The sequence below is a fragment of the Buteo buteo genome, chromosome 3, assembly GCF_964188355.1.
Source record: "Buteo buteo chromosome 3, bButBut1.hap1.1, whole genome shotgun sequence".
Classification (NCBI taxonomy): domain Eukaryota; kingdom Metazoa; phylum Chordata; class Aves; order Accipitriformes; family Accipitridae; genus Buteo; species Buteo buteo.
Window position 1 is genome coordinate 62467543 of NC_134173.1, and position 21525 is coordinate 62489067.

Consider the following 21525-nt stretch of genomic DNA (forward strand, 5'->3'; position numbering starts at 1 on the left):
CTACCCTTCAACTGCTGAGTTGGCTATTAGGAGGCAAAGGCAAATTGATTAAGTGATGATTAAGTTTACGGTCTTAAAGGCATGAAAAGGTCTATTTAAAAATCCAGATTTAAAAATTCTGCTAAGCAGAAGGTAATTTTCTGTAATGGAAAAATCAGTAAAGTTGTAACATACTCTTTGTTTTAAAAATTATTAATTTTAGTCCTACAAACCATTTGGCTAAATAATTACAGAAATTCTGTGTTCAGTGGAAAAGCCTTTTCATTTTTAATTTAAAAATAAAACTAATTTTTTAAATTTCATTCTGATTTTTAAATCTAATTTAAAATTAGTAAACAAACCAGTAAAACACACGTACACACACAACATATGTCGGTGCTAGGCTGTTTACAAGCCTTGAAGCCTACAAGATTTTAATCACGTTTTCCATTAACTCTCCCCACCCCTCAAACACTGCATAAAGTAGGATCTATGAGAATTTTAAACAAAAGGAAATACTTAAGTTTCTAGCATACCTCAATCAAATGTAAATGAATTTCAGTCATATACTAACAGGTACTGTGCTACTATCGAGCTTTACAGATGTTCGTCTTCTTTATCAGCTGCAGGGAGGAATGCCAAAATGACCACCATAGCTAAGTCCATTAACTGAATTGTGAAGAAAACGCTCTTCTCAAGAAACAGGCTGACTAAGCTTATTCTGCACAATACAAACTTTTAAACAAATCTGGAATACATCCACTTTGGGTTGGGAGAGGAGCTGCCATGAAACGTCGAAAAAATGTGGAGCATAACTCAGTATTTTCTCTTCTAACTCAAAAGCATAACCCCATGAACATTAAAGCAGTTACTCTCAGAAAAAACTCATAAATATGTAAAGATATTATTCTCCATATGTCTTATAAAGGGGATAATAGTGGTATATTAAGTTTTGCTTTGATTTGAAAGCTTTCACCTTGCGGTGTCTGCCTTACAGCCTTTTAGTCATGTACAGACTGGAGTAGCGAGAGCTTTGAAGTGTCCAACTTCCAGTGAAGTTTCTAACATTTTTTTATTAAGTCTGAAGAAGTCTGTGTGTGATTTACTGTAATTTCAGAACAAGCTCAGAAATTCACCCTAACACAAAAAGATACAGTTTCTTCAGAAAAGAATGGGACAGCCATTTGAGCACACTATCACTGTAAGGGCAAGGAAGGACAGCAGTATGAAAATACTCTGGCAACATGATCCAAGTCAAATTCAAAATACTGGGTATATAAATGAAGATACTCAGAACTTTAAGGGAAATAAGACAGAGTTTTGTATAGATGTGATATTTTTTTTGCAACCAGTAAATACAGTTTAAGTGATTCACAGCCGATTTTTATAATTGCAATGAAGCAGCTGTGATCAAACTCTATTTGTAGCATCATAATAAATTTGACCCCCCCCTACTAAAATTAGTTCTAAGCATCCAAAATTCCCATTTGAACATCTGACTGAACAAAACAGGCATTGCTCCATGCCAAAAACTGGAGGAAATAGACCTAAAATATGCCACTTTCTCACCAGAAATTGTAGGCTCCCAGAATAACATGTGAATTAAAACTCATTCCAAGCTTGTTTGCATTGCTCCTCATTCCCATTCATAACAAATTTCTTGACAAATGTTCTGATTATTTCACTTTTTTCTTCTCTATTTTTTAATTTAAACACAATTTTCAAATCACAGACAGCCTTGCAAGGAGAAACAGCGGATAGTACAAACCCACCTGAAAATGGAGAGGGTGGAATTTTACTCTCAGCAAGTGCTGGAGGCAACTCACATGATTAAAGACTGCACTGTAAGCTATCGTTAAAAGACTTCTTCCCATAAGTGAAAATGTGTAGTTTGCCACTATACACATCAGAGGCACATAAACCAAAATGAGGTCAAAGTCAAACAAGAAATGCAAATGCCTCGCTCCGAAATTCCTGCTTTCTCTTTTTTTTTTTTTCCAGGCTGAAGGAAAGAATAGAAATTTTAACAAAGTTAAAATTAGAATTATAATTATAATCTGTTTCTTAAATTCTTCTCTTTTGTTGCTATTCTTGCAAAAAGTTACATTACCACATTCAGAGAAGTTAATCGGGAATACTGATTCAGAGGCGTATAGATTAGGCTCTTCTTGCTATGACAACAGTGTTGCACAATACAGAGTTTAACACATCTCTCTTTGCTCTTGCCTTTTGAGATGGGAAACTGCCCTTATTCCCATTGTACAGACAGAATCAGGAGACTAAGGCCTAGGGCAGCGAAGAAATCATAAAATTAACCATCTAACTAGGTCACATATGATTCACCAACCTGAGATTTGCAAATCTCAGACAGCACAGAGATACACAACCTCAGCAAAGATTTCAGAGTCCATTCGCAAGCTGCCCGCAAAGCACTGCATAGCCTGGGCTGCCACCACACCATTTGTTTCAGAAACCTAATACTGCACACAGCGCAAAAAGAAAAAACATCCTTATTCCTCCTCCCATCTTTATGCACAAATTATATGCTATCTGAACTCTAAATAATGTAACATGGAACATGGAATACATGTATTTATAGATTTATATTACATACACATATTATATACCATGACAACAAAGATTGTAAGATTTTCTAAAATATACATAATGCTACTTAGAAAAATGCTTAGAAAAACATCAACAGAAGCATTTAGCCATTACAAAGCTTCATTTTAAAAACAGAACTTGGTACAAGAAGTAAATTAATTATATTAGGCAGGAAATTGTTCACTAAAGCAATTGTGCTACATTAGAGATCTTAAAATTAAGACTACTTCCAAGGTGGCCACATGCATATTCTGAGGAGTGCTAAGGTAACAAAAGACGTTCCAGAAAACCTTCTGCATATCTCACATATATATATATATATATTTCTGTTTCAGCACACATCTGTTCATATAACAACTATTTTCCATAGATGTCATTTTTAACTGGGTGTATTAACCCCTAGATACCTCTGTGGAAAAAATCACAGAACATGTGTGTGCACTGTTTATTCATAAATCTGTTTTTAAATCTTTACCATTTTGAGTTTGTGCGGATGTGGATAGCATCTTGATTCCTTCAAATCAATTATAATGACAATGCTCCCTTCTTAGTCCAATAAATTAAACATTTATTTGCCTCCTCTAAAAGAGTATATTTATTGTGTCTTTTAATTACCAAATACATGTAGAGGGTCTGAAATTCAACACAGAAAGCAGCTCTGCACCTCCAGATGTTAGAGGTATCTTCACATAGATTTTCACTGTTCAGCACCATAGTACTTCAGGCAAAAATAGAATTATGTACAATCCTTGCCTGCATTCATCTATGAAATTTAATTTTCCATTGAAAATCTACAAGCTAGCAGCAAGTTCTGCCCTCGGACATGAACGTGTGTTTCCTATTGGATCCAGTTTGGCAAAGATTATCCTTTAGCTTCTAAACACAATTGGAGCTTCCATTTCACTTCAGGTATATAATCTAATGCTAAGTACCACTAGTAATACAGAACAATAATAGGGCTGTATAATGGTTATAGTTGCACTTAACTTTTTGAAACTTTGGGAAAGCTCAACTAATTAGTCACCGTGCGAGAAGCTGCATTTACTTCCCAGTTTAAACAAGGCTTCCCATTGACAGTTCTCAGAATTGTTTAGACTGGAGGGAGCTGCTGCTGCACTGTTTGCCTTTGCAATGCCCACAGCTGTGCTCCATACCCTGACACTGCTTTAACTGAGCTGCATTCACTGTGAGCACAATTTTAAAAAAAAAATAAAAAAATCTGGAATGTATTTGAGGACAGTAAAAAAAAAAAAAAAAACAAACCAAAAAAAAAACCCAAAAATAGCTGCTTACCAGGATCGGTCACACCTAAAGGAACAACGTTTCCTCATTCAGTGTGTCCAGTTCGGAGCAAGGGCTAGGAATGAGGGCTGCAGGACCGGGCTGTTCTCGGCGTCAGCAAGGGCGGCTCGGTACCAAGAGGGGCTGAGCCGGGAGGGAGACCTCCGAGCCTCCCCCCAGGGCGAGGGAGGCCCTGGCTCAGGCTGCCCCGCACCAAGGGCTCCTGTTCAGGCTGGGGGACGGTGCTGGGGGCCTCTCGGTGCCCAGGCCCCCAGCCCGCCCAGAGCAGCGGGGGCCGCCGGGGAGAGCTGTGCCCAGGGTGCTCCCACCCTCAGGCCGAGCTCACTAACCGCCATTCCCCACGGAGGCCTCACGCATCGAGTGGCTGCCTCCCTGACACACCGAGTGGCTGCCTCCCTCACGCACCCGGGTGACATGTGCCCGGCAAAGCCAGGCCCCGGCGCGGGCGTGAGGGATCCGGGTGGCAACAGTGCGCGGGCCCGTCTCGCTCCCGCCAGCGCCGGGACACCAAATACCGGGCTGGAGAGAGCAAAAAAGAGGGTCTCTCCTACTCGAACTAGGAAGTGTAATATAAAATTGAGTTAATTGCATCCAACACTGATGGTCAATCTGTTTTGGCCACTCAGTTCAACACAAGAAAGCGCTCTTTTGTTCTCATCTTCGTTACCGTCTCTCCCATCCGAATGAAGCAGCTGGTTTTAAATCAAGAATTATCTCGGTTCTCCCTGCTTGAATCGTTGTTATTGATCACAGCGACTTCAATAAATCCTGCTGCTTACGCAGCAGCCTGGGGGCCCGTACCAATCTCCCCAGCCCTTTGTTCCACATACTGATTCACCTTTTCATCAAGGATTTTGACGTAGCTGCTGCCCTTTCGCATTATTACCGCGCCCCACCCAAATAATGATTTTATCATTTAATTCTCTTTTAAACCGCATTTCGTAAAAGGGAGAAGAAAAAAAAATAAATAAAAAATATGCACTGACGGGTGGGTAAACATGCACGAGGTGGGGTTGTCTCTCCACATGACAGACACACCCCACACAAAAACCAGAAACATGCCTTTAATTGGGCAGGTTAACATTTTTCTAAAAGTTACTTTCTAGTCCTATCTGATCACTCTGTCAGGATGAGTAATGCAAAACATTCAATTTCTTGTGGGTTTGGTTCCAGTAGTTACTAAAAGCAGCCAAGTACATGTTTGTTTCTAAACTACTTGAAACCTTCAGAAAGTTATTTTAGCTTCACTAGTGAGCCCTTCACCAGCACAGGGATTTTACCCGCCTCGGTTTTGCGCAGGAAACCTGACGCTTCAAAACCATTTCTCTTCAAGTCCTAACTTTATTTTCTCGTTTTCATTGTCGGAGGATTCTTGATGTTTTCCAGGATGTAGTTATATCTAAAAAAGTAGCCACTGCCTCCCCAGGCAGAGACTTGTGGAAACAGGTGCTTCTAAAAAAAACGAAAGACTTTGGCAGCTCTCTGACCTGACAGAGCTCTGTGCATTAGTAAGACACAGTGCCTGCTGAGTTCCCCTCAGCTAATTAGAGGACCCGTATGGCAATGAATGGCCTTGACTATAAATACTTCCTGAAAGATCTCTAACAGAGTCAGAGGAAATGGGAAAAAAATGAGATACAGCTACAGAGAAACTATTTCAGATGTTTCTTCTTTAAAAAGGGCTGCTTTTCTTTCCCAAAGTGGCTGAGGGATGAGATGCAGCATCCAAGACCTCCACCAACTTAAATATAAGATGTATGATACAATTACATGCATTGAATTTAATTCTGTAGATATACCATTAAGATGATGCTATCAAAAGGTGGTTGGAAGTGGGACACAATGCCAAAGTGCACAAAACCTTCCATCCATTACCCTGTAGTGACCACCAAAAAAATCACATTTAAACCAAGATCCCGCTCTCTGTGTTTGAATCTTTCTGTGCTGCTCCTTGTGTTCCTGCTAAAGGCAGCAGCAATACTTCTACCAACATCAGAGAGGCAGGTTTTACCTCAAAGTTATGTTATCCTTCAGGCCAAGAACTGAATGTTTAGAGAAGTCTTTTGGAAATCACAAAGGCCAGTGCAGCATTTCCACTGCTTTGCAGCTATCTGGCATCTACCTCTGTGGAGGAATCAGTACTTTATAATAGGAGATATAATGTTTCACCACTAGGGATTGTGTCTGATAATTACTACACTGGTACTAAATATAAATATAAATTTACTACATACATACCAATGGCTTATTTCAAAATTAGCTCTGTCAATCAGCCACATAGGAGAATGCAAAACAGGGAGAGAGGAAATAAATAACTTTTTCTGATTTCTTGTCTCCCCCAAATTTAAAGTCATATAACCAGCTCTAGATAGAACACTATATGGAATACCAGGAATGTAAGTATCACAGACCAAAAGAAAATAACTCCTCTTAAAGTGAGTGGAAACTTTCTTGAACTGCTGTGATTTCCTGTAGTGTGTAAACAGGCTGATCATTATGGTGCAAAATAGCCTCGATTTAATAATAGAGCTGATTTTATCCTTTGCCCCATATAAAAAGCTCATAGCAAAAGGTTAACATAACTTCAGTTAGATATTTAACATTACAGCCTGCAGTCTGCCTTTGATAAAAATCACAGTACCTTCGCAACAATTTGACAATCCCTCTCCCTCTGACAGCACTCAATTTCCCCCACTACATGAACTACGATTAATACACAGGCATTTCCCTGTTGCCTTCGGGTCTATGCAGCACGGCAGGACGCAGTGATCTGTGCTATTCTGCATCTGCATCAGCTAAACTATGATGCGAGGCAGCAGTGTTTACCAATACCTTTAGGTGGGCTAACTAGGTCTGCATATAGGTCTGGAGGCTCATGCCACAATTCCCAATTTTGTGGAAAACTTTGTTCTGCAGTGTCCACACATACCGCAACAGGACACTTCATTTAAAATCAGTTTAGCAAAAAGTTCCTGCTGTCCAAGATCTGCGTTGTCAAAGCATTAAACAATCTGCCTGGCCTGGAGTCTGCTGGCTGCCAATGTGCTACCCAAAAAAAGGAACATTTTTGCATCTCAATAGACCTTCCAGTATCAACAAATCTTTAAACTATAAAATCAGCTACTCTAAGGAAGAGCAGAAATAATGTCTACATTGTACCACGCTGAGGTACATTTTTTGTAATTCCCATTTGCAAAACATACCGTTTCGCTGTAAGTACAGCTGCTGGAAACATTTTAATAAGAAAAATAAATTAAAGCTACTCACAGAAGTGTACCAAGCCCCTGAGAAAGATTCTGTTACATACACACAGCTTGCAAGTGCTCTCGGGGAAAAAGGTGTGTCCACTGCATATGTGTGTTTGCACACATGCAGAGTTCAAGCTATCGCCACTGCACCATCCCCAGCTCCCGAAAGGTCACAAGCGATTTGGTCTTTTAGCTGCTAAAAAGGAAAGAAATCTTACCCTAATGACTCCCACGAATAATCTACTGTAGCAGAGTCTGGGGAGGGAACATGTCCATCATGCATGGAAGGAATGCAAGAAAGCAGCATATAAACGGCTTACACAACATGCAAAGCTGAGAAACACTCCAAGTAATTTCCAAAAGTTTACAATTATCCTGTAGGCATTAGGGATTTCTGTGGGCAATTGTAGATTTTCACCCCTTCCCCAGTTGATCTGTATCATCTTTGATACTTTATTAAAATGCTAATCACTCCTAAACTCAGTATCTAGAAAACCCACTTGCAGTATTAACCTCTATCTATATGAAAAAATGTGAAAAACATGATCTCCCCTTTCCCTTCCTCCAGTCATGAGAGAACTAAAAAATGAAAAGCACATGGTATTACTGCTACTGTCAAATCATTACAAATCATTTGTAATAAGCAGAACCACTTTATAAATACTGAATAGCCAGTACAACCAAAGGGATATGTTAGGGTTTTTTCAGTCCAATTCTCACAGTGTTTATTCACTGAGTAATCCCAAATTTTTGGCTTCCTCTGTGTCAATCTTTGGGGGAAAAAAAAATGAAGGTGTCCACAGTGATTTTATTATAGGTTTTGTTTCCTAGTCACCAGTCGTCCTGGGATACAGTATTTTGCATGAGCATTCATTATATGATACCAGAAGCATGTACTGATTTAACACTTTGCTTTTAGAAAGGCCCAACTTTTAGCACAACATTAGCTACTTCTACTAGCTATTTCACATATTTCTCCAAAACTGGATAATCATGAGAGATTTGCTTAGCAATATGGAGTATTTTTTTATTTCACAGTGTCAAAGAATAACTCAGAGATTTAGAATGGTCTGACTATTTTGTGCAAGATGTTAATTTGATATATACAAAATACAAGTAAGGCTGTAATCAGAAAGGCACACAGGATTACAAAAATTAGGTTTTTCCACAATGGAAGGGAAGTCCTTTTCTGAACAGTTTCTAATTCTGTCTGGGCCAAGTGAGCTTCCAGGCATACATGTAACCTATCTGTATGTCAGATAATACCTGACACCAAGCTCCCACTGGTCAAGTTGACCATCAGTTTGTCTTCCTATTTCCTGGCTCCAGTACTGCATCCCATAACTGTCTACAGAAAACTAAATCAAGAGCAAAATAAAGGAGTTAGGTTTCTTTGATCTTCTTCCCAGATCCAGGGGAATAGGGAATTAATACCACTCACAGAATCACACTCCATCTTCCACGATCTCCTATCCTTCAGATCACCCCTTACCTTCAAGAAGTTTGAATTCTCACTATTTTCCTCTATCCATCAATAGTGATGAAATATATGATTAGGGACTCTGTTCAGCAGATGTAGAAAGTTAACCTCCTTCCCTTTTTTTCTAAAATCTTTCAAACTGACAAAGGCAACTTGCCCAATTTTCAAAGAAGAAAAGTGAAAATTACATACTATAATTAAGGAAGAGACCCAGACCAACAAGTCCGTGGCACAACAGAGTTCAAAGAGCAAGGTAGCTAAAGGTGTGCATAAAAGTAATCTGTCTTTGAAGTGTGTTGGTATGGTTTCACCAGTAGGTATAGACCTAATCTGCCAATAAATCCTTTTACAAACCTTATAAAAGAAAAGTTGGGTTGTACATGTTTTAAAATGCAAGGAACTGATTTATATACACTGTTAATACAAAAAAAAACAAACTTATTTTTTTAAGAAAACCGTGAAAATTACGGGTACTTCATATTTCTGAATATCAAGAAGGGATCAAAATATTTCCAAAGAAATAGAACTACTGAATTGAAAAAAAAAAAAAAATTAGTGCTTTTGTATAAAGACTTTAAAAAAGCATCTGAATTTATTTTTAAAAAGGGCATAAGAAGCAGACAGTGTACAGTTTCCCCTTCTATATTCACCAATAGCTAAAACTGATGATATAATGGCCTTATTTTACCACTTACTAAGTTTTTAGGCTCTAGCTACCAACCAAATCTAGACCCTTATAGAGCTGATTCTGAATACTACCACATCCCTTTGCAGATTTTTTAGTTGTTTTTTTTCATTCTTTAGTAGTCAAAAAATAAATGAAAATTATTTGTATTCTGATAACCCACAACATAAATGGCTCCTCTGGTCAATATGTCCATGCATTGCTAAGAACCACTACAAGAATTGAAGTGGGATGTAACTAGCATCATATATACAGCATGAATTCCACTGCTAGTCGATATATGTGTCTATTTTTATACGTATTTCCAATGGAGGAGAGAAGTATAATCCTGCCATTCACAGTGAGCACACACCCAGGTTTGCAATAGGGAACCTGTCATACCGTAACTGCTTCTCATACACTTAGAATCTGACAACAACAACTATTCATGACCTGTAAGGTATAAAAGACTGTGGTCCCCCTAAATTACATGCAGGCTTTAAGTGACAGACACATTATTTTATAATTACAATAACTGCAATATTTTTAAGATGACTGACTTCATTTTAAAAGAGCTTGTAAGACATATATATGTATACAGAAACAGATATACCTATGTATAATCTTAGCAGACCATGGAATAAAACATTTATCTTGCCTTTTGTCTTCTTCTGGCATGTTGTGCGCTCTTACAGTAATGGATGTTATGGTTATAAATGTTCTTATAAAAGACAATAAAGAAAAATAGCTGATCATCACTTCCGTTCTAGTGAGGTTTGTCTGTGGACTGACCACTCCTGTAGCAAGTTTCTAGAAGTTCAGATAGGGAGCAGTCCCTGAAAACATGCAGTGATGACTCCGGGAGAAAGGCACTTATTTGTCTCCCTGTTCAGCTCCTCAGAATTTGAGAGCTTTTCTAACCTCAGATTTCTCTACAGTGGGAAAAGCATACCTTGATGGAAGGGGAAGTTCCTTAGATATAGGCCCTTTTGTTTAAAAAAAGGACAGAATAGGAATTATTTGGTGTGACAAATATTCTCCTTTTCTTATCACCCAAGCTCCTCCCTTTTCTCTTTTTTTCTTTTTCTTTTGCTTCCAAGGCAACGAGACAAGTGTCAAAATTGATATATAATTATGTTGCTTTACAAAAAAAAGGTTACTTTTTATTAATATTTAACTCAGGTTTCATATTCTTAGATACTTAATAATGTGAAATCTTGCTTAAGTGTGAACTGTCACACCACTACAAAATTTAAGAGGTGATTAGTTGTTTTAGTGTAACAGATGTGCAGCCTTCTGGGGTTCTAAACCTTCCTTCTTCAAATGCATCATCAACCTGCACAATTAGCAGGAATGATTAAACAAAATTCAATCAGAGCTAAACAGCAAAAGCAGAAGCACTTGCTTACTAATACTACATCAATATATTCATTGTTTTATACAAACACTTCGGAACGTTTACCTGCCAGTTTAGCTCTACAAGTTTGAGTCTTTCACTCTTTCCTTGAATTTTTTTTTTCCCATGCATGAAAAAAACCCCAACCACGTTACTCTGGAACTGAAGAAACCATTTGCATGCCTAATGAAACATAACATACGTGTAATCACAAAAAGTGAGAGAAAAAAGAAAGAGAGCTTCCTACCCGTAATAAGGACTGGGATTCGTCCTTTGCCTTGCTGTCCCCGGATCCAGCGTAGGGCTGGGTGAGCTGCCCGGCTTTCTCCGCCGCTCCGGCTGGCACGCCCTGCAGGAAGCCCTTGCTCTCCACCGCCAAGCCATAAATGGGCCGCGCAAGATGGGCAGCTTCTACGTTTGGACTATCCCTTAAAGGCTTTGGCTGCTCTTGGCCAACGGACACTGGGGTCAATAAGCCTAGACTGGTCTGTGTGTATGATGGGCTCCCCCTCAGAATGTCTGTTCCTCTCCAGGTCACATTGCGAAGATCGTCGCTGGGACTGTCAGTCCAACCTTTCTCCTTGAGCACTTCCTTATCTTCTATCTTTTCCCTCTTCACTATGCTGTCAGATATGGGCTCCCCCATTTTGGGGTCCGGATTAATCAGACTGTAGACCTTGAGGTCAATTTTTGGCTCCTCCTTGATAGACGAAACGCCATGACTGTCCTCCCCATTGGCTGTAGTGACGTCCATCTCCTGACAGTGCACAGTGTTGAAGTGCTCTAGTAGTGACTGAGTGTCAACAGCTGTGAAGCTGCACTGACGGCATTTGTAGCAGTTGTGTACTCTCCTGGAAGAAAACAAGACATGTATTAACATGGGAGTCTCCCCTTCCCTTCCCTCTCACAGTGGTTTTACCTACCAAGATGAAGAAAATAGATCGAACTTACAGTATGATTCCCTCTAAAAAAAAGCAAGCGGGTTTACTTTGGTGTCTTATATAATAAGGGAAAAATCCTGCTGTTTTCTCCCCCCACGCCTTGCAATGGTCTCCTGTCATTCATTCACACACCACTGCATTATTCTAAACTTCACATAATTTTCACCGGGATTTTGTGGTTTTTCCTTTTCAGTTTGCTGCAATACACTTTTCACTTTCTATTGCAGTAGAAACGCTGAAGTAACACTCTTTTTTCAACCAAAATCAAATAGTTAGAAAAGGATAGGGGGTTCTGTATAAAAAAAAAACCCACTTTGTATACATCTATGCTAGACAGTTAAGATGTTTTAAAAAATTCCTTTGCTTTCCACCAAATTCATATACTTTCGGTTGACAAAGATGATTTTGAGTGGAGTTCTGGTTAAGTTATGGATAAGAATACACCAAAGGACAGAAGGTTGTACACAACAGTACTTATTTGTTCTCTATGGACATTTTAACACAACTTTAAAAGATGCTGCTCTAAAGAAAAAGCAAAATAGTTGGCTGTGTCACTGCAAATTGCATTTTCCTGTCAAATACAGGAATACTTGGGTATGAGCTGTGGAGCAGTGTGGAATAACGCGCCTTCCTGTTTTTATTCTAAAAGCCTATATAAAGTACTGCATTACTAAATTATGTAAAGCATATGTTCCTACATGAGAACAACATGTTACCCATTTACTGTATCTATCATAGGAACAGAACACTGTTTATGAGCTCTGTAACGCCATTATGAATAATTGTTTATAGCACAGGAGCGGTCAAAGCCCTCCGTCAGGCTCCGGGCCCCGCTGCGCCCGGCGTCGTACCAATGCAGAGTAAAATACCGTCCCTGCCCTTCATCAAAATGTACATAACTCTGCGAAAGCTTCTCCCTACAGACACACTCACACATCCACACCCCAGGCATTGAGAGTCACAACAGTGTCTTTAGCCAAGCTAAAAAACCGAGCCTTTCACTATCCACACAGGACAAAACTTGTATGAGAAATCTGTTACTGCCCTGACAACTCCAATTGTTAGAATTAATTCTTTTGAGGCCAAATCTTAGTCTCAGTGAAGTCGATGGCAAAACTCCCATTGACTTCAGTAAGAGCAGGATTTGGCTCTTGGTGCATCTGTAGAACTGGAATGCTACACGAAATGTCCCTTTTAGAGTATGATAGTTTAGAAGGGACAACTTGCCAAACGCATTAAACCCCCTTGTCTTCCTTCTTTCCTTTCGTTGGAAAAACAAACCATATGTTATTTACATTGTCTGATTTTCTTGCAGTTGTGTCAGTGCACAGACATGAGTACACTTTCAGATTCAAGCTTTTTAGCCCTTGTGCAATATCAGTTTTCTTTTTGTCATTTTCCATATTTATATTCATTTTAAGGGACTAGATGGGCTCATTCAGTTATGCAAAAAATAGAGTCAGCTATTCTCCACATAGCCTTATGGCATCAAAATCTACTTGTGGGAGAGCAAGCTGTGGGTTAAAATCCTGTTCTGGCTGTGTTCCTTTTTCTTCATTCTACAATTGCATTTTATTAAAATCAGCTTGTCTCTCAATGCGACACTAATATATTCTCTCTTGCAACTTAATTCTTTTCTAAACCGAGCTTAATTCTCTTCTGAACCAAAAAAAAAGAGAGAGTGCTATCTGATCAAAACCATTTTATAAATACAAAAAGCCAAGTTATAAAGAGGGTCAGCCCCGTAAAGGTGGGATACCATCAGGGAAGTCCAAGTTAGACAGGGGCTAGTTATCTCAAAAGCCAAGTTAAACAAGACACCATTTGGGGCTAATGGCTCAACCACATACACTCCCCATGTGAAAGTTTATCAATCCTTTGGGAGGCTACTTAGCCCTAAGTGTCTCTTGTTTAACTTGGCGATTTCAATAGCTAACCCCCTTTCCTAACTTGGCTCTCATCTACAGATATCACACCTCCAAACAGCTGATCTTTTTCTGCCTAACTTGCCTTCCCCCCCCTCCCCCCTGCTCCTTCCATACTGGCTAAATGTTTTTGATCAGGAGCAGCATACACCACAGGAGTGGTACCACACTTCTGAGGCCACAAATAAATGCCGAATATTAGATGCAGTTGTAACTACATGGCTGAGGCCCAGCTAAAATCACCTTTATTACATTAAAGGTTTGTTCATTTAAATTATTTATAATTGATTCAAAGAGAGTCATACAAGCATTCCTTCATTTTTCTGAGACTGTGATAGGCACTGTGATGTAGAAAAGACGAGGACTGATTTACGTAGATAGTAACCCAACAGGCTTTTTTTTTTAGGACGTATACTTTTCCAGTATGCATTAAAAAGTAATCTCTGCAACCGACATTATAAATCTTCATTCTTTGCATGGGTTTGTCCTGTATATTATTCTACCCCCAAGCTCTGAAAAGTAAGCTAAAGTTTGGAACTGTCTAATATAAGTCACAGTCTCAATAATAAAATAATAACTATCATCAGCTATTAGAGAATTTTTGGAAGTTGGATACTTATTCTTTCCCAGAACAAGGCATAAAAAGAAAATGTTTTCATCTCTGACTGTTTTCACCCCACCCTGATAGCAATCAAGGAAACACGTTGGCAATGTTTGATTTCTTTTTATACTAGATTTTAAACCTACCCCAAGTTTCTAAAGGCCCAAGTTACACCTAGATTTGTGCACAAAGCTCCTCAAAGCTAAGCAACAAAATTTTAAAAATTCCCATTTGCAAAGTACATAATAAGCACTCCCGTGCATTACCTGAAAGTTACACTTTACAGCTAAACCACGAGTATACCATCTGAAACTCTGAATTCATCAGGTGCAATACAGTGTATTGATACACAGCTGATCAAAGGAGAGATGTTGGAGGAAAATGTCAGTATGGAAGAAAGCAATGTAAACGAAGAAGGAAACAGCATTCTCCTTTCTATGATCTTGCTTATACACCACTCAGGCAAACTAACAGCAGGTTCAAGCCATAAGCTGGCAGTTATCTTCAATGTGGCATTGAGATGGCAATGTCATCCTATCCACTGATGTCCCTTAGCATTATTATTTTCACTACAAAATACATCAGAGACCTCATTATCTGTGGACATTAAAACATTTATGGCCCAATCTCAAGATTAAATGTCAAGAAAATCAGGCCAAACCTTCACTGCACTGTTATATTCTGACAACTTAATAAAATCCTATCATTATTTATTTGAACCGAAATGTACTTGAATTGGGTGCTATGAAATATAAGGATTTTCCCCTGCAAAATCTTGAAGTTGGAGAGATTAAACAGGGTTTTTAGGATGGATTTAATGCTCTTTACTTGAGCTTTCTAATAGGCTGTGATACTCCTGACACCAGCCAGTTGTTAATTAAGTCTTGTTGACATACTTCTAACTAGTCTGAAGTATTACAAAACACCATCCTCTACAAAACAAGTAATTTTTTTTTTTTTTTTAAATTACCTGAAGACATTCCTAGGCTCTAGGGCATAGAAAATATTCTGAATGAAGGTATGGCTGTCGTATCACTCCCATTTTTTTGCACGGTTTGAATTTCATTATGAATATAGTAATTACTAGTATTTCTCATGAAGAAACAGGCTTATAAGAAAGTTTACTTTTGGGATAGGTGCTGCACTCAGGCTCATGGGGAGCAGAAAGTACTCGGAAAGACAGCGAGCAAAGCAAGCAAGAAAATTCAGCGAAGGGTCAGAAAGGGGAGGAGAACGGGCAGAGCAGAGAGCAAAGCAAGGCTGAGATGAAAGGAGAGCAGAAGCCATTGGCAAGAGCAAACAAGTTCAGAGCAGTGAATTAAGGTGTCAGGAGGACGGAAAAGGTCCTCGCAGCTGCTGCTATTGTTCAGTGAGTGAAAGCTCCTGCTCTGCCGAAAAACCAGGAGCTGGTGGGCCTCAATTTACACTTTTGCCCTCAGTTGGCTTCTCTGGGGAGTGTCCCAAAGGCTCCACATTTCCATCCTCTGCACGTCTAAGACCCTGTGCGAGGGGGCAGCCCCGACACCCCTGTCCCCAACGTGCAGCCCTGGCGCTGGGGAGGTGCCAGCCCCGAGTACCCTTTTGCCTTTTACCCCTCTACCCCACTTATCTTTAAGAAGTCAGCAACTATTTAATTTCAAATTAACTCAAAATTAATTTCAAAAGAGAACCCTACATAACTGCTGTCATCCGCATTTTCAAATTAATTTATTAGAAAAATGATTCTACACCATTGCCAAAGCTTATATTTGTGTCCTTCTATCTTCTTTTTCTATTTTGTAGTTGTTTAAGGAATCACTACGCTATCGTTTTTTTAAAAGAAGTTTAAAGCATTTTTCAGCGCAGTATCTTTAATTACTACTAGCAGTGATCAAATGCTTTCTTTCAGTTTTTTTGACAAATTAAGGATTTACATGAAAAATTCCAAGTTTTGCAAAAATGAGAAAAGGTATTGTTTTCCAACTTCTTTTAGCAAAATTTAAAAAAAGAACCACTTCTGCGAGAAGCCTCTTTCATTTTTAAGAAAAAAATAAAATTTAAAAAATAATTATTTTGGAGCAAGCAGGAAAATAATCTCTAGACTAAGTGATCCAACACACAAAATTTCCCCAAATACTCAGTATGATTTTTATCTAAATTACAAGTCCTGGCATCTTTTAGCTTATCAGAATACCAGACAGTTTTGAGAAAAAAACTAAACTTCACAATGAACATGTAGAGTACCTGATTCCTCAGAGGTATAATGGAAAATGAGTAGTAGCAGAATTAGTAGAAAATGGAGGCCAATAAACCTTCTGGGGATTTATTTGAGTAAGCACATCTTAGTGAGGTTTAAATACAAGTAAACTCAAGGGCAACGTGATTCATTAACTTCAAATTTAACTGAACAACCCTCAAATAATCATGTCAAGAAATACTGAATGAGTGTTAAGTGTATGTATATGTTTCTGTAGACAGAAAACTTGGAAAGAACCACTTTTGCAAATTCTAATACTGTTGCAAACACATGGCTGCAAAGGAATAATTTTGGGACATAGAAAATTTTTTAGCTAGCAGACGCAAGTGAAATTGTAGATGTAGAGCCAAAAGGAAACAAAATAAAAGAAATTAAGCATGCTGTTCAGGCATATGACTCAAAAACGACACTAGTCAAAAATGCAGACAAAAAATACATGAACCAAAATATGTAAGTAGCATGTAAAGCCAGCTCCGATACTCACAAATTACCAAGGGTAAACTTAAATATGTGAGCAGCAGAACACTTTCTGCCACCACATTAATGCTTAGGATTATATTTACAGTTAGAATCCATTCAGCTCCTTATTATATAAATGGACAGGTTTTAGATATATGTGCATGTATAGCATTTTAAATACATCAGAAATACATAACATGTGGCATAACAGCTTTATTGAGATTAACTCTGATGAAGCCACAGAGAAGGCTGGCTAGGTTGTGAGCTGACTCCACATCAGGATGTTTTTGTGTGTCACATAACACCCTAAAACTACTATTGTATAGATGTTCTACTTTTTAAAATCTGAAATATTGTTACCTTTAGTTCATAAAATTAAAAAAAGGGAAAGAAAACACATTTCCCATACATGCAAAACTTCTATTTAAAAGTAAAAAAAAAAGGGCTGAGAATAATAATAGTAATAAAAATAGAAGCTATAATGCCCCAAAAGTCTCTCTTTCCATTTGTTTTAGTTTGATAGAGTGAAAACTAGGTTATGCATAGAAAAGCAATAAAACCTGCTGGTGTTTGCCATTACAGAGCACCTACCACAAACTGAACTAACTTCTGTGATTTCAAAGAAGATGCACAGTGGGGGAAAACAGCAGCAGTACCCATAGAAGAGAAACAAAACTCAAAATGGGGGGAGGGCAGAAGAAGGGGAAAGAAGTTGGCAGTTACGGGGATGTTGTACTTCGCATTAATTACACAACATCCTCAGAGTGCTCAATAATGTTGTAGACTGAATGCTTAACAAAATACATTGCTCGAATGTCTTAAACAGAATAGCCTAATTTTAGACAACCAGTTGAGATTCGAACACTTAAGCGTATCTCTTGATTTTCCACAGTGCAGCTCCCTGTGACAACTGCCAGAGGCACAGGGTGCTGAGCCCTCCAAAGGAGAAGCTACTGCTACCCTGTCTCAGACTTAGCACTTAATTTTGAAAGTCATGGCTTCTCCTTTCCTTGGGAAAAAGGATTTTAACTAGGCGTGCTTGTTAAAACTTAAATTACCAGCTGCAGCAAAATAAAAGCGTTTTTTTCAGTCAAGGAGCCATTTCAATCTTCCAGTTATTTAACCACTAAAAAAAGATCGTGCCATGCCCCAGCGGCGGACAAAGTGCTGCCTATGGAGTTCTACAGCATGGCTCAAAGCTGCTATAATAATGCTTGGAACTTAGATACCACTTTTCATCTTCAAAGCAGTTTACAAACATTAACTAATTAATCCGCACAACATCCCTCAGGCCCACTTGGATCAAAAATGGGGCACTGCATGCTGGGACCTGAATCCTCCGTGGGCCCTAGCTCCAAATTAAAGATGAGCAATCTGCTCTTTTTTTTTTTTTTTTTTTTAAATAGACTCCTGATACATTGCCAATGCAGCCCTCTGTTGGGCAACATTTGGATGCCCCCAGCTTTAATCTCTATTAAAGTATCATGCCCCAGTCTGCCTTTGTTAATTTTGGATGTCTTGGAATCTATTAAACGTGGCACAGTTTCTTGAGCTTTTAACAAAGCTTTAGCTTTGAAAATGCATCTTCTTTTGTCTTCATTCTAGCTGGCTTCCATGCAAAGATCTTTTAGATGAGATAGATACTGAGTTTTCCGTTGTTGTTGACGCATTAGCCTTAACTATTAACATATTCAGCATGATTTTCTAATATTTAACATCGCTTTTGCAGCGGCACATAACTGTTGCTCTTTAGAAAGCCTAAGAGCCAGCTCCTCCTCTGATGTAAACTGGACTGCCAGTTTACAACAGCCCAGGAACTGACCCAAGAAGTTTAGCAGGGAGTTGGCTGCCACTATGACATTGTGTCAGACTGAGTCAGGAGACTGGCTTCGTCCACCTCCAAATAGGAACATTAGCATTTAAAATAAATAGAACGACATGAAAATAAGCATCTGCAAAAGGATCTTGGGGGATGACATCAACAGACAAAAGAGTGTCTGCTCCCAGTGTGAAACCAACACCAAAACAGCAGTGGAATGCTCTTAAACTAATTATTGCATTGCTGGACCTGGGAATGGAAAATACTACAAAAAGGTAGTACATTGAAGCACTGTTACAGAGCATGAAAGGATTCATAGTCTATCTTGGAAAGTAAAGCCATTTGTGTTCCCCTACTGAATGAAGATGCCAGCTTTCTGGTAAAAAGCCTGAACTAAAATAGTACCTAAAAGATTCTGGGTGGAAAATAGTTGACCAAACCTCAAATATGCTGGAACTTCAGCATCTGCACACAAATCCAAATCTCCCTCTTCTTTGCACAGGTTTAAATGCATAATTAAATCCACTGACTTAGCTGGTGGTTTTCCAAAACAAAGTGGATGTTGGATTGGACTCTGGCTGTAAAGATTTATATCTATACGCATTCATATTTTGATTTCCAGTTTCCTCAAATGTTTGGGGAATGGTGACATTTAATTAAGGAACTAAGGGAGGGCTGTTTGTTTGGTTTCCTATCATTAATCATTTGAAACTTCACTGTACCTGTAGTGTCGGGAAATCTCTTCTTCCACCTGGGTGGTAAAGTCACATTTGGTACATGAGTGTTCTTTGTTCTCCTTGAGCATCAGCGGCCCCTCTGCCCCTGGCAGGGCGTTTGTTTCTGGTTTGACATCAGACGCTTGGGCTTCATGTGCATTCTCATAGTGGAGCAGGAGAACGTCCACGTCGGGAGTGGAGAATGAGCACTGATGGCACTGGTGTTTGACTCTAGAGCTTCCTGTCACCCCTGGAGACAGGTGCAAAAGCAAGAGAGCACAGTGGGAACAATTACTTTTTCTGCAAGCAAATGGGTAAGTAATTTCTCCAAGGTGCTTTTCTGGGCTGCAGAGGCCTCGGGGACAGAACTGACAGTGCTTAATGGTACATTTATGAATGTTGTGTAGCTGCTGATAGTGACGGAGAAGTGGGCCCACCACTATTACATCTGGGCCATGGCTCTTTGAGTACCTAAAGTCACAGAACTGACAGTTGTAGCTTGTCACCATGCTGTCCTCTGCTCCTTTGCTAGTCAAGTCTTTCTTTTTTGCCACACTCGCACCCTTTTCTGTCTTTGACACTAACTCCCCATCTGCATTTTTGGCTAGATCATTCTGGTTAATGACAGATCCCCTAGAAAGCTTATCATTCAGATCTGGGTGAAGGCTTCCTGCCTGGCTTCCCCCATGCTGTTTGCTGTAATGCTCTAATAGTTTCAATGAGCTGGACGATTCACAGCTGAAACTGCAAAATTTACACCAGTAGTAACTGGTTGTATCGGTACCATTTTGTCTAGAGGAATCTATTGGCTTGATGGGCACCGAATATCCAACTGGTGTATCATCTCCTGCTTTTACAGTGATTCTGTCTTGCCACTTCCCCAAGTCTCCAGAATCACATGGTCGAAGAGTAGGACTGGATTTATTGGAGTTTTTCTCTGAAGTTTTACCAGAATCAGAGGAGGGAAGGGCTGCTTTCATTTTGTTTGGGTGAGTCTGTAAGAAGTGCTGCTCTAGTTCAGTGGAGGAGTTGCCCATGTAGGTGAAATTGCAGAATTTGCAGCGGAAGTACTTGGTGTTGCCTTGGCAATCTGGAGTTTTCCGCCCAATTCCAATAAAGGTTCCACCTAAAGTAACCTGTGAATAAAGAATAACATCATTTTAGCTCCACTGTAGATTTATTCAAATAGCAAGGAAGGGGAAAAAAAAAAAAGGATACATAGAAAGCAATTAATTCATAAGCCTCTTTCATTAACCACCACCACCACTGTCATTTGTACTAACGTGGTAAGACATATACCCTCATGTATTTAGCATTTGTTGCTGAAGATTTTGAAATGTTTCACATAGCTGAATATATATTCCATATGAATAATAAATGTATTTATTTGGGGAAACTGAGGCACACGTACACAACATGATCTTAACTCAGCATTCTCTGACAGGACTACTCCTTCCTTCACCAAATCATGTCATTGATAGAAGATCCAATAACCTGTTCCCATATCCCTGGACCCTGTGACAGGAGACTTTGCTGGGAGTCTCTACCAGGTGTGGAACAAAAGAACGAGTCCTCAGACTTTTTCTTTCAATACACTTACATGTTTTAATCATATTCATGCTTAACAGTCCAAGAGAATTGCTTTCTAAATATGAGCAAACAAAAACTAAATTTGAAATAACAAATTCAGTTTGCTGGGTCAGAGTATGACCAGTTCTTATAAAGACTATTCCTATAGGAGTATCCAGTATCCGCCAGGACGCCTTTTAACACAGCCTTAGTGGCTGATGTCTGAAACAAAAGGCGGTTTTCTCAAAGATTACTCAGTACAGACATTCTCCAAGGAAATCTTCTGTTCCTCTCATGCACAGAGCTCAATTTAGTAAAACAAGGATGGAAAAACTACAGTAGAAAAATGGCATGTGGCAAAGAAACCTACCACACCCAAGTCCATGACATAACTAATTAAAAAAAAAAAAGAAAAAAAAAAGGTAGGTCTACTTAACTGTTCTCATGATCTCTGAGCAAAATGGTCTGCAGGAAGGAAACAAGGCTTCCAGGGCTTATGTTATTAAACCCTGTGTTCTCATAGCAGGCAGGCCTGCCCTTCCCAGGAGTGCACCACACCTGCCCCTGACATCAGGGGGAGATT

The 21525-nt window shown here is 39.2% G+C and overlaps 1 protein-coding gene across 9 annotated transcripts in view; it reads right to left on the reverse strand.

Annotated features, from left to right (window-relative positions):
• TRPS1 (transcriptional repressor GATA binding 1) overlaps nucleotides 1-21525 on the reverse strand; it is a 223144-nt gene that overhangs the window by 146826 nt on the left and 54793 nt on the right. For 8 of the 9 annotated variants that reach the window (XM_075023838.1, XM_075023834.1, XM_075023840.1 and 5 more), the window contains 2 exons: nucleotides 19380-20509; nucleotides 10924-11527 (listed from right to left, as the gene is read on the reverse strand). In XM_075023838.1, coding sequence (XP_074879939.1) covers nucleotides 10924-11527; nucleotides 19380-20509 — 1734 coding nt within the window. The remainder of the gene's footprint in view (nucleotides 1-10923; nucleotides 11528-19379; nucleotides 20510-21525) is intronic. The other variant, XM_075023841.1, reaches the window with a different exon arrangement.